The following is a 14,050-nucleotide window of genomic DNA, read 5'->3' on the forward strand; positions in this document are numbered from 1 at the left end:
CTTTTCTAGGAGCTGCAGCAGCCCCTGTAGGAACAGAACCTTTCCAATCAACTGGCAGAATGCCTATCATGGCAATGGAAATCTCTGTGATGTGCTGTTCTTATTCGTTAGGAAGCCCTACTGCTCTATCAGATAATTTGAGGGCTTATTGTAGTCAGTGTTTCTTACACATGGAGAATCTTCCTCCTGAACAGTCCGATAAAGTGACTTTTTTAGGTTTCCGAGTAGGGTAATAATCCAGGTGGACAGCTCAGCCCTTCACACCTCTGCTGACTCTGAGCCAGCATTTGTGGGGAAAATAGTGTTCCCTCAATGATGTTTTTAGGGACAAGATTGACACTCATCTTAGCAGTTAACTACATCATATCTGGCTTTAAATTGCAGCATTTATTAAAATGTAGGGGACCTGAAATACATTTTTAAATAGACATAGACATTTGAATACATGAAATACATGAAAATCTAGATAACTACATGCCATATTATAGCAGTCATATGGTATTTAAATTCAGCATGGAAGTACTTTTTTTCAATTATTTAGATACAAGAGTTTCAAAGAGATGGTACAATAAGACTTACCAAGAATTGATAATAAAGATATCTTCTGTATTACTGGCACACTAATATGAAATCCCAAATTTTACAAGTAATTTGTGAGACTTTTACTATATTCAGAATTTTAACTTAATACCAAACAAGTACTAATTTTCCTGTTTATAAGGACAATAAAATACAGTCAGTGCTCTAATGCAACCATGTTCCTGAACACATCTAGATAATTTTGTGGAAATATATATATATATATATAGCTCATTAATTTCAATTGACATAAAAGTCATAGATTTTCACAAAATGTAACTCAGTTTGCTATTGAAATTTTGTTAACCATGTCGTAATTTTTATAGCAAAATATTTTTCCAATGTTTTTAAAATCTAATGAGACGTCTTTCATAAGGCAGATTTAAACTTGCAAAATAATTTGTCCATATTATTGGTAACATGGACATCTTCAAACACAAGTAAGGTAAGTTCATATCATTTGTTTGGATTTTTATGCATATGAAATCTAACAATGAAAAATACTTTTATAAATTTAAAAACTGTTTTGTTTTTCATATTAAGGCACAGTATATACAGATTGACATAGTCAAACAATTATAATTCTATAAAGAATTAATAGTTAAAATTAGTATTAAGGTATAGAACATTATAGATGACAAAGAATAACAGAATTGCACTTAAATCAAGCCAATTTAGATTTCAGACAGAAATTGGGTTACTCATTGTCTTCAAGTGCTAAAGAGTTATATGATTTTTCTCAGTACTTTATACATAAAAAATATCATCTTCCTGCATTCATTAGAAATACAGAAGGTAAAATTATTTATATACATATAATTTAAACTCAATAATATCTTTTGAAGTATTTAAAGCACAAAAGATAGACTTCTTAATCTATTTAAAACAAAATAAAGAGAATGATAGTAGGAAACTGCCATTTTTAAGTGAGGAAATTTTAGTACATATATGCTAATTAATAATCCTCCTCATATAAAAAAAGAGTTACACATATCATTAAGGGTTAAAAAAATACTTCTCAGATACGCTTTATGTTACCCATTGCTAAGTTGCATATATTCTTTTCTGTAATGTTAATTATTTTTTTATAAAATGGAATTTAAGCCTATAATGTCTTTTTGAGGAGTTAGAAGTGGTTAATGTAATAGATAGGTACATAATATTGTTTTCTGTTTTCAGAAGCTTGTTTAAGAAAAATTTAAAAATATTTTAAATGCAACAAGTTTAAAGATAACAAAACCCACAATTATTCTGGTTATATGAGCTAACTCTTTAGTTAGACAAAATCATCTATATTATGAAACATCTATATTATAAACAATTTGAGTATCCAAGTACTGTTCTTCCTAGTATGCATTCATTTCATAAATTTCAAAGTTAGAATTCTAGAACAATTGAAATACTTGCAGTTATGCTTAATGCTTTCTTTAAATAGCTTTATTCTTTTAATATTTTAAAAACCTAAATTTATATAATATATCCAAAATTTCAACTAATATCCTATTTACAAATAAATTCATTTCAAACCAATTTTCATCAAATAAATTATGGGTTAGAGTTAATATAAACTGATTAGAGATTATGAAAATATTAAATGCATTATTCAAAATTAATATCTATACAAAGCAAATATCTTTTAAAATAATTAATTACCATCAAATGCAAATTCTCATACAGATTTGACTGCATTTTTTTTAATCCCCCAATATTTTTCATGCTTATTTAACCTATTCCTTTATAATCGGGCATTTGAATTTCAGATAGAAACCTTGGTAATGTTTTCTTTTTTAAAAAAACAACAACTCAAAAGTATTTTGACTGTGAATCCATTTATTGACATATGTTAAACTTGTAATTGAAAACTTTTATTAAATATGAGCTAACACTAGTGGTTTACTAACACTAAATAGAGGACAATACGGATGTTTGCTAACTTGATGATCAGTCGTACTACATACCTTCCATTTTGATATTTTGAGATACTCAGTCATTGAAATATTCATTAAGTACTTACTGTAGGGCAACAAGTACTATTCTATGTGTTGCACAATTTTATATGTTTCAGTGTTTCAACAATATAATATTTGGGTAACTTTTATGCTGTGTGAAACTTTTATATGCTCTTTTAGATTATTCAGTCCTTTATAATTTAAACATTACCTTTCTCCCAAATATGGCTATTACATTTGATAAACGAGATACGTATTTTTCCTCAAAAGCATATAAATATTTTATTTTTTGAAGTTAAATGAATAAAATCAATTGTTATTCTCCACTTCCCCTTCTCCTCCCAACCTTTGGCTCTTGGACAATAAAGGTTAAATTAATACTAACCCACAAAAGTTCTTTAAAAAACAAACAAACAACTAAGCATGGAGTTAGACCTTCTATCAAAATGGATTAAGTCGTATTCCAGTCCCTAAAGGTGAGAACGGATTCACCTTTGCCCACATCAAAGCATCATTCAATGAGATAGCAGATTTTCCATCTTCAAGGAAATATACAGGACCCTGCACATAGTGAGAGTTGAGGAAAGACAAGATGAGGTTATAAATTCACATGTTTTTAAACTCCCAGAAACAATCACTGTAATAAAAAATCACTGGCGATATTTAGGCAATGCTGATAGGAAATTTTAAAATAAGAGAAAAATTAGATTTTTTGAACTGCCACCAATATAGAAATACTTAGTGTTATAGAAATATCTTAGTGTTATACCCTGATGACTTTCAAAATAGAATTTTGTTTTATAAGCTGAATTCTTTAAATATAGTAGGGCTACCAATGACAATAGGTATTGTTAATTTATGAATTACTACAAAGTTAACATTTTATAAAGGCATATATGCCTTATTAAATATACTTCACTATTTTAATCATACTCCTGGGAAAATTATTTAAGCCAGAAACTCTGAACCTTTCTGAAATATAAAAAATACAAAGCTGTATATATATCTATACAATTTAAAATCATGCCAATCATGTGATTTACCAGCATATTTATAATTAGTTACATCAGTTATTTTGTATGTCAAGAGTAATTCTGAAGAACTAAATGCAAAAAAACCCCTTTCAAGCTATATTTCCCAGCTCTTATAAGGAAAAACATGACTTAAAAAACACACACACAAAAAACTTATTTTCTTATGTTCTCAAGTTACCAGGTTTTTGATCATGATAACTAAGTTTACATTAGTTAGGATTTACATTAGTAGCAAGCTATTTCATTTATTTTGAGCAGCTATCCCAAAAAATACCTTTCTCCATTGTCTTGGCATGTCAGTATTAGGAATGTAATTAGCCACATTACATCAGAAATCTAAGAATCGCCTTAGTAAAGTGTGACTATTACTGGGAAGTGGAGTTCTTTCTGTCCAATATGTAGTCTCAATTAGCATTTCATGGGGATTCAACTTTACTTCATGGGGACACCCACAAATGGTCCCAGCTCTGAGATGACGAAGGCCTCTCTCTTTTCTGGAGATAATGGCTGTCCTGGGGTGCACTGGCAGGCCCCGACATCATTCACCATCATTATGTTGATTATACTATTAGGGACCATTCTTTGGAAATTAGCCATCCCTCACGATTGATTCCAACAATTTTTAATCGCTGAAAAGCTCAGTAAATCAATGTAAAAACATGCATAACATACCAATATATACTATACATCTATCAATTTTTAATTGCTTTCTCTCTGTGTATAAACTACAAATGGACACTATAAAATTAAATTCAATCTATCAAGATATAATAATTTGTAACTGTGTTGACTGTTGCTTTGTCTTCCTTATTTAATTTCCTTAAGAGTATATATGTATTTTAAAATATTTGTTACTAAGTATACGTATCATTTGTTTCTTAGTATATCTATTACATGAATTGCTTTTATGATAATAGCACAATGAATATCTAAATTTCTTTTAAGGAGAGACCATTTACACTAACTGTGGAAGCATTAGGGGAATATCTTCTCACTGGTACCTAATGGTACTTTAGAGGTACCTAATTTTATTCAGATTATGCTTCTTTTAAGATAATATTTCAAAAAATAATAAAACAAAAATGATGGAAATGCACAATTTATGCCTGCTATTAGGCTGTACCTGGATTTTTAATCCTGTAAGACAAGAGATGTGAATATCGGAATGACTGGGAAGATTTGATCCAGTCACATAATCTGGTCCAATAGTTCCTCTAAGTGGTTCTTCTTTTAGTTTCTTTAGCAAAGATGTATAAACCATTCTTTGTGACTCAGAAGGCGATGTATATGGAGATTCTTCTGATGATCTATATTTTCAATAGACATTACATTTTCATTTTTGTAGAGTCATAGAATTATGAAGGTTTAGATTAGAAACAGTCCATGATGATTATTTAGTCCCTTTCTAGATGACATCAGATCAACTTTAGACTTAATTTATAGTAAAACAAAGGACTTTCAAAGGCAGAGAAGGTCAGCATTGTAAACTATTACCGAAGATATGCTTAACAAGGCAATATTCATTACTTTGCTAAGATTAATAATGATAATCCACATTTTCAACAAGTTTGTCTATGACATTAAGTAATACCTGCTGCATTCCAATTTTTATGTCATATTCACTCACAGATTGATGGACTGTGTGCACACTCTCCACGCATCCAATTCCTCAGAAAGGTGTTCAATTTTTAAAGGCACTGACACTTCTCGACGTTTTAATAGCTGACTGAAACATGTGAAAAAGAAATTAACTACTGACACTAGGACAAAGATATCAAAAAAGCAAATTAACTTCAAAAAACTGCAATTTTAGATTCAACAATTATTGTTCAAAAATATATGTGTATACATGAATGTATATATATTCACGTGGCTGTGCGTGTGACTCTGTGTGTGTGTGTGTGTGTGTGTGTGTGTGTGTGTGTGTACGCACTTGCTTGCATATTTAGCCTTTAACTCCCTGGGAAGTCAAAGATGTTCAATAAATGTTGGCTGGATGACAGTCTGAGTAAATGGATGAATAAATGAACTGTATAATGCATGAAGAATGGTTAGAGAAGCCAAGAAATGCTGAATAATACCACATATGGCTACTGTGGGGTTCAGTGCGTGTCTGTATTAAAAATGAATATTAGGAGTAAGAAAGCAAGTGGGAGAACAGTAAGAGAACAATGTGAACAAGCAGAAAGGAATGGAAATGCTGTTTTCAATTCTTTAAAGACAGAGAGGTAAAAAAAAAAAAGCAGCGACGACAGTGATCTGTCACATCTGTGTATAAAAAACTTAATTATCATTAATTATGAGTCTTTAGATGACGAATTGCTAGTCCTTGCTTCTGCAGTAAGTTACAAACTTATTATGCTTTTCAAGGAACTAGTTAATTGAAGTTTAAAAGTAAAAGCTGTTTGGGAGATAAAAAGAACATAAGACCTTAGAGATGAAGAAGGAGCAAAAGTAAACCTTTCTGTAATTTGCATTTTATGGTTACTCCTGCTAGTTGTCATCATTTTGCTGGGACATGATAAGAATTGGTGAGAAAAAAAGGGTATAAATATTGAGCCACCCCCACACACATCTAACATTTCAGGAATACTATCTCAAATCAGTTAGTAGCTTATCATGTTTTTAACATAAAATTATTGACAATGTGGCTAGCTCCAAAATGAATTCCTTAAAAATGATAGCTTCCCTGTCTACAATTTTGCACTTGACGTAGTACTTTATCCGCCCAGTAATTTTTGATGATCTAGTTACTATAGGTAAAGTGTTGTTAAAGAATGAGGAGGAAAACCAAGGTAAATAGGTGGAGGAAACACTGGAAAAATATCAGGGAGACATTACATATATACAGGGATTACAAGTAAGTCAGTTTGGCTGGAGTAGAGAACACGCAGGAGGATACAGTGGGTGACAACCCAATTTTTGCGGATCTTTGATGTAATAGGTACGAGGGACCTAGAACATTACCTGTAGATAGAGGGGAGTCTTGGAAAGTGTAATACTAAGGAAGCATAGTGCTTCAGGAAGACTGGCAATAGGAGTACCTAGTATGGGTTGGCAGTAGGAGACAGACAGAGGTAGGGTGAGTAGTTGAAGAGCTAACAGAGGTGAGAGTAATGAAGACAAATAACTGGGGTAGTACCAAAAATGAGAAAAGTGTCGATGTGGGAATTTACTAAATCAGTCGATGTTGACAGTGAAGGAAAACACTTAATCATGACCCTGATCGTTTAATTCTGAATGACAGGAATACAATGACACCATCCAAAGAAAGAGAGGACACAACAGAAAGAGTAGGCTTGAGAAAGATGATTTTAGTTTTGAACATACTGAGTTTAAGGCAGGAGTTTGGTGAGCTGCTGGGTATACACATATCCAGCCTGGAGAGTAGGCTATGCCTGAATCTAAAGTGAGTTATCTCCCTAAAGGGGACAGGTGACGCCATGGAAATGGTGAGGTTTCTAAGCACAGTGTATAGACAGGAGAGAGGAGAGAAGAGGAGAGGATATGTGGCCGGAGAGTAAATTGGCGGAGCAGGAAACAGGAAGAAGGGAGTACGAGAGAGAATGGCAGAGAACAACACTTTGGGGAACAGGATGGTGGGGGGTTGGGGAAATCAATACAAACAGCAAGACAAGATGACAAACATACAACTGTCAAAGAAGTAAGAGAAATTCTTTAAAATTAGAGAGTTCTTAAGTTTCTCTTTCTAAACTTGTTTCCCTTAACAAGACATTCTCTCGATTTCTCTCTCTTACAAATAAAAAGCCTTCCTTTTATTCTTGATATTACTTCAGGTGGCCATGTTCTCTTTCTTCACTTTCATTATTACTGAAGTTATACATAGCTGAACATATTTCACTAAATAATATTTTAATTCCATTTGCTACATCCTATTGTTCCTATAATATACTTTAACAGTTAAAAGTGGCTTTTGAATTCTGGTTGTGCTGCCTTCTTACAAACAGATTTTTTCCTTGAGTATCCTGATAGTATTAATTCTGGCTATTCCTCAGTCTATTCTAAGGAACAGACCTACACCTACACAAGATCTTCCTAGACAAAGAGAGAAGTCAGGAAAAAGAAAGCTTTGATACAGTCCTATTCATTTATTTTTGCTTTTACTTCCCTTGCCTTTGAGCTAAAAGTCATAAAATCCTTTCTAAGACCAGGTGCGTAAGTTTGGTACCTATGTTTTCTTCTATGCATTTTATTGTTTCAGGTCTTTGATCCATTTTGGGTTAACTTTTGCATATAGTGACAAACAGCAGTCTAGTTTCATTCTTTTGCACATGGTTTCCATTTTTCCAAGCATCATTTATTGAAGAGGCTTTTTTTTCCTCCATTGTGTGTTTTTGGCTCCTTTGTAGAAAATTATTTTCCCTTATATATGTTGGTTTATTTCTGGATTCTCAATTCTGTTCTGTGTATCTGTTTTTCTGCCAATACCATGCTGTTTTGATAATTTGAAGGCAGGGAGTATGACATTTCTGGCTTTGTTGTTTTTTCTCAGAGTTGCTTTGGCTATTTGGGGTCTTTTGTGTTTCCATACAAATCTGATGAGTTTTTATTCTGTTTCTTTAAAAAATGCCATTGGGATTTTGTTGGGGATTGCATTAAATCTGTATATTGCTTTAGGTGATATGGCCATTTTAACTATGTTGATTCTTCCAATCCATGAACACAGATATCTTTCCATTTCTTTGCATCTTTAATTTCTTTTAATAATGTCTTGTAGTTTTCAGTGTATAGATCCTTCATATCCTTTGTTAAGTTTATTCCCAGGTATTTTATTATTGTTGTTGCAATTGCAAAAGGAATTGTATGTCAAACTAAAATTATTCTGCACAGTAAAAAAAAAACTATCAACAAAACAGAGGCAACCAACCTAATGACAGAAGATATTTGCAAACAACATCTCTGATATGGAACTAATATCCAAAATATATAAAGAACTCATATAACAACAATAAAAAAAAAAAAAAAAACAGTCCAATTTAAGCATTAGCAGAGGAACTGAACAGATACTTCTCCCAAGAAGACATACAAACGGCCAATAGATACATGAAAAGATGCTCAACTTCACTAGCTATTAAGGAAATGCAAATCAAAACCACAATGAGATACCAACTCTCTCCTGTTAGAATGGCTATTATCAAAAAGACAAGTAATAAATATAGGGGTGCATAAATTTTTTTGAATTAGCATCTTGGATTTTTCTGGATAGATACCTAAGAGTGGAATTGCTGGGTCATAAGGTAGTTCCATTTCCAATTTTTTGAGATACCTCCATACTGATTTCCCCAGTGGCTGTACCAATCTGCAATCCCACCAACAGTGCACGAGGATTCCCGTTTCTCCACATCCTCGCAGTGCTATTCACAATAGCCAAGATGTGGAAACAATTGAAATGCCCATCGGTAGGTGACTGGATTAAGAAACTGTGGTACATTTATACAATGGAGTATTACTCGGCTGTAAAGAAGAATGAAATCTTACCATTTGCAACGATATGGATGGACCTAGAAAATATTATGCTAAGTGAAATAAGTCAGGTGGAGAAAGACAAATACCATATGATCTCACTTATATGTGGAATCTAAAGAATAGAATAAATGAACAAACTAATCAGAAACAGTCTCAAAGATATAGAGAAAAACTGAGGGTTGTTAGATGGGAGAGGGGTGGGGATGAGGGAGAAAGTGAGGGGATTAGAAAGCACAATCGGTAACCACAAGATTGCCACAGGGATACGAAACACAGTTTGGGGAATATAATAATGTTGTAAAGATTTTGTAGGGTGTCAGATTGGCATTTGTCCTATTAGGGAGACCACTTCCGGGACAGTGTAGATGCCTGACCACTGCGCTGCACACCTGAGGCTGAAGCTGAATACCAATGAATGTCAATTATAATTTAATATATATATGGTCACAGGATGTGGAGTGCAGCACAGGGAATAGAGTCAGTGGAATTGTAACAGCTATATACAACGTCGGGGCAGTAGATTGGGGAGGGGGATTATCACTTTGTGTAAATGTCTAACAATTACACTGTTTTGTACATCTGAAACTAAAAAAAAAATATATAAGTAATAACAAGTGTTGAAGAAGTTGTGCAGATAAAGGAACCCTCATATACTGCTGGTGGGAATATATATTGGTACAGCCACTATGGAAAACAGTGTGGACGTTCCTCAAAATATTAAGATAGAATTACCATATGACCCAGCAATCCCTCTTCTGTCTATCTACCCCAAAAATCTGAAAACATTTATCTGAAAAGATATATGTACCCCTATGTTCATTGCAGTCTTATTCATGGTAGCTATGACATGGAAACAACCAAAGTGTCCTTTGATAGGTGATTGGATAAAGAAAATGGGGTACATATACACAATGGAATATTACTCCGCCATAACAGAACATGAATTATTGCCATTTGTGACAACATGGATGGATCTTGAGATTACCATGCTAAGTGAAGTAAGTCAGACAAAAAGCTGAGAATCATGATTTCACTCAGATGTGGGATATAAAACTGAATGCAACAAACGAACAAGACAAACAAAACCTCATAGACACAGACAACAGTTTAGTGGTTACCAGAGGGAAAGGGGGGAGAGTGGAGGTAGAAAAGGGTAGAAGGGTTCAAATATATGGTGATGGAAGGAGATTCGACTTTGGTGAACACACAATGCAATATACAGATGGTATATTATACAATTCTACCCTTGAAACCTACATAATTTTATTAACCACTGTCATACCAATAAATGTAATTAAAAAAAGAAAGCTTTGTTTCTCTGAATGCTGTGACCCCCCGCAAATGGAACTCAGAAAAATTGCTTACCCACAGACTTCCAGCATTTTTAGCAGGTATCTACCCTGCCACTTATCAAACCAGTAGACTTGGTTTTTTAAGGGAAGGCACTGTGAATTTTATTTCTGAGTATAGCAAATTTTAAGCATAATGTGTGAAAATCAACAAGCTGTTAGAAAATAGAAGAGTTGGGCAGGTATGTTATGCCAAAACATAAAATAGTTACCTGCTACTCACAATCCCCCTTTACTTTGCTTTTTTCTACTGTAGAGACTAGGAAGCTAAAATACTCATTTTCTTATCTTTTTTTAAAAGTAGAGTTCCACAGTTCTGGATATGGGAGTTCTGGATGTGGGAGGTAGGTCATCCTAAGGAGGACTTTCCTTCTTGACTCAGATGGCTTTGCCCTCTGTAGTGGCTCTTCTTTTGCCCTTACCTCTCTTTCCCGAAAGCTTAGGATGTAGATACAGTATACAGAGGATTAGAAGCTACCTGGTAACCATGGGAAAGTTAAGCAAGAGGGAAAAAGTCAAGAATGGCAGTCAAAAGAAGGGAAGAATCCAGGTCCCTGACGGAATCCATGAGCAGCTGTAACTGCCCTGGAATGCTTACCGGAAGTGTCGTGACACAAGATAACTAAACCTAGCATTAAAATTTCTAGGCTTTACAGCCTAGTTCACTTCTAATTAATATAGCTTATTGCTGTTTTGTTATAAAGTACATGCTGAGTGAATAAATGGGTGCATGCAGTATGTATTTGGTGCCTTCTATGATACACGTGGAAACTCACCATCTTAGTGAAAGGAATTTCTCTAATTTCATAATAGAAGAGAACTTGTTTTTACCTTGTATACTCATAAAGTGCTGGAACAATGCTTTGGTACTGTCTTCTGATAGCTAGTAATGCACCAATATAACCACACAATATGAGTAATTCATTTCGAGCTCTAAAAGAGAATATATTTATTTTTTAATTCCATAATTTGAGGAATAGAACATTACTCTCATATGTAGTTAATGTACTTGTATCTCTATATTTTAATGGGTGACATTTATAGCAAACTGTTTAGAAAATTTTCTAAACTTGAAGATGTTTTTATTCATCTATTAACTCCTATTCAGACATTTATGTTATAACATAAATTGTAATTTAAAGTAGAAGTTTAAATAATATTTAACTCTGCTGTCTTGTTTTTCTCTATTCTCGGCTGTTTCTTCATGAACTCTCTCCCTCAGGGGCTCATTTGGTCAGATGTAGGAATTCCTGGCATATTGTGTACACTGTAGGAATGTCCACTACATTTCCTGCTGGGGAAATTAGCCAAAGTTTTGCATGCTGTGGCATCATCTTTTCCACATGGGCACTAAAACAAAAATAGCTCAAAGCCTCTATCACAAGTTATACACAGTCTCTGGGGACTTTAGTTACATGGATAACAATGTCCTTAAGAGATACTTGCTTTCAGGGATGGTGTCTAGTTTTTACTTTCTAGCACTTGCACTTCTTTCCCCCAACTTAGTATGTTTTGCACACAATGGATATTTAACAGGGATGACCACTAGTTTCTTGAGGACTTGAGGCCCAAAACCACCCAAAAGCTTTGGACTACCTCTGTTTGAACCAGGTTTTTATGTGTGTACATACACATATATAAACATACATGCGTTACATATTAGTAAATAGGACCACGAAGATTTATTATTGTTTCAAATTCACCTCTGTATTTTTTCTAAAGGTTATAAAAAATAAAAACATGGGCATCTATCTGTCCAAAATAATTTTATTTCTTGATCTAAACACCAAAAACAACATAGCCATTTTGAAACATTACACAGTTTCAGTTACGTATTCTAGAAAAAAAGTACTCACTCAGTACATGTATGCAAGAGTAATTTTTCAGTACGAATGTAACTCAATAGGTCAAGAACAGGATAAATGGTATCCAAAGTCCAATTTGAACTATTGATGTATTCTGGCAAAATAAAACCAAATAAAGATTTTCTAAATAATAGCATTAAGACTTGTTCATCCAACTTTTAACCTATGTAATTCTCTTCCGGTCAAGCCTATCTTTGACTTTATTTTCTAGATCACAAGTATTTGCCTACTGACCCTCTCTCAGGTACTGATATCATACAATCAGCAATCATTTTCCTTTTTCAAGTTAAGATGGCTAGTGCTTGCTTTTAAGTAATATGAATGAAAATATCAAATAAATAAATAGATTTTAAATTATACTGCCAATTGAAAACTTACCTTTGATGAAGTCAATACCAATAGGAAGGGCTTTCTCAGGTTCTTGACTTAACAAGTAATACTTTATAGCTTCAAATATGTTGCCATCTGCACGGGCTGTCTCAGCTAACTGCATACATTCTTCTACGGTGGGTAGCTTGCACTACAAATTAATTGGTTCGATGACAATATTACTAAAATTTATAGGGATAAAAGCAACAGCGTTAAGTACTAAATATATCCAATATACTTATGTGTTTTTCTTATTAAAGTTGTTCCAAATAGTGAATGAAATAATTTGTATTAAGAGAATAGATTTACAGAAATGTCTTTAAGATATAGTAATAATAAATAGGGTAATACCTAATGGGATTTAGTCAGTAGTTTTCCAACACACAAATACCTAATAAAAGAGATGGAAGAACATTGTCTTGGTTGTGATATTGGAATTAGTGCCCGCAAATGTAATTTAGCAAAAAATGCTGATATGAGTTATTTTAGAACAAATATGCTGACTAGAGTCAAAAATTACATTAATGCAGAAAATACAGAAGATACACTCTTACGTGTTCTCTACATAGTAAATTAATTTCACTTAGCCTTTGAGACAAAACAACTTCATTTAGGGCAGAAAGGCAAAAAATATACAAGCTCTAAAAATTTTCAGCATTAACATTCTGAAATGCCACAAAGGGGAGATTTTGGGCCTATGAAATTTCATTACTGTAAAATGAAAACAATACTCCCAATTTCCTCAAGTAATTTCTTTTTTCTGATAAAACTGAGTCTACTCCTCTCTCAGGTAAGTTTTGCTTCCAGAACATAGCAAGAATTAAGCTATCTTTTATAACAAATTCTGTCATATTCATGATGTTTAAAATTTAAGTGTTAATTTGTTGATTTGCTTCTAAGCAACATTTATAAATAGTTTAATACTTTGTCTCTCTCATCAGTCTTTGGCAACCACTGAGTCTGCACTTCTGCTATAAAAAGTGTTTTGTGTTGTGACTTCAGATGATGTAATTCATCCACAGTAAGGTGATCATCTCTTCTCCTTTGCGATTTGTCATTCTCTTTCCTTCTCATTTTTCTTTTACATCCCCTTAAGTTACTAAGATGGTTTATTCAATGTATTTATGTATTGATGAATTTATTTAATAGTTTCATATGTTCTGTTGTTTAAAAATTAGGTAAATTGAATATTTTAGATCACTCAAATTCTCTCTCAAAAAAAATTACAACAAACTACATTAAAGGAGTTCTCATGTATATGACATTTCATACTATTTCCCCATCTTTAGTCACTAAATGCCATTTATATACTGAGCAACTATGTGTTGGCACTATACCTGGCTACATAGAAAAAAGTTTCTTCACTTTGATATATGCTCAAAAAGTAGAGGAAATAAAAAAACCTGAATCTGAATTAA

The 14,050-nt window shown here is 33.1% G+C and overlaps 1 protein-coding gene across 9 annotated transcripts in view; it reads right to left on the reverse strand.

Annotated features, from left to right (window-relative positions):
* Nucleotides 1-366: 366 nt before the first annotated feature.
* WDR17 (WD repeat domain 17) overlaps nt 367-14,050 on the reverse strand; it is an 88,962-nt gene continuing 75,278 nt past the window's right edge. For 8 of the 9 annotated variants that reach the window (XM_074329891.1, XM_074329895.1, XM_019749466.2 and 5 more), the window contains 6 exons: nt 12,642-12,783; nt 12,255-12,357; nt 11,230-11,331; nt 5,190-5,288; nt 4,686-4,869; nt 367-3,089 (listed from right to left, as the gene is read on the reverse strand). In XM_074329891.1, the coding sequence (XP_074185992.1) occupies nt 2,970-3,089; nt 4,686-4,869; nt 5,190-5,288; nt 11,230-11,331; nt 12,255-12,357; nt 12,642-12,783 (750 nt within the window). In that variant the 3' untranslated portion in view covers nt 367-2,969. The remainder of the gene's footprint in view (nt 3,090-4,685; nt 4,870-5,189; nt 5,289-11,229; nt 11,332-12,254; nt 12,358-12,641; nt 12,784-14,050) is intronic. The other variant, XM_074329894.1, reaches the window with a different exon arrangement.

Source organism: Rhinolophus sinicus, linkage group LG04 (assembly GCF_036562045.2).
Source record: "Rhinolophus sinicus isolate RSC01 linkage group LG04, ASM3656204v1, whole genome shotgun sequence".
Lineage (NCBI taxonomy): Eukaryota > Metazoa > Chordata > Mammalia > Chiroptera > Rhinolophidae > Rhinolophus > Rhinolophus sinicus.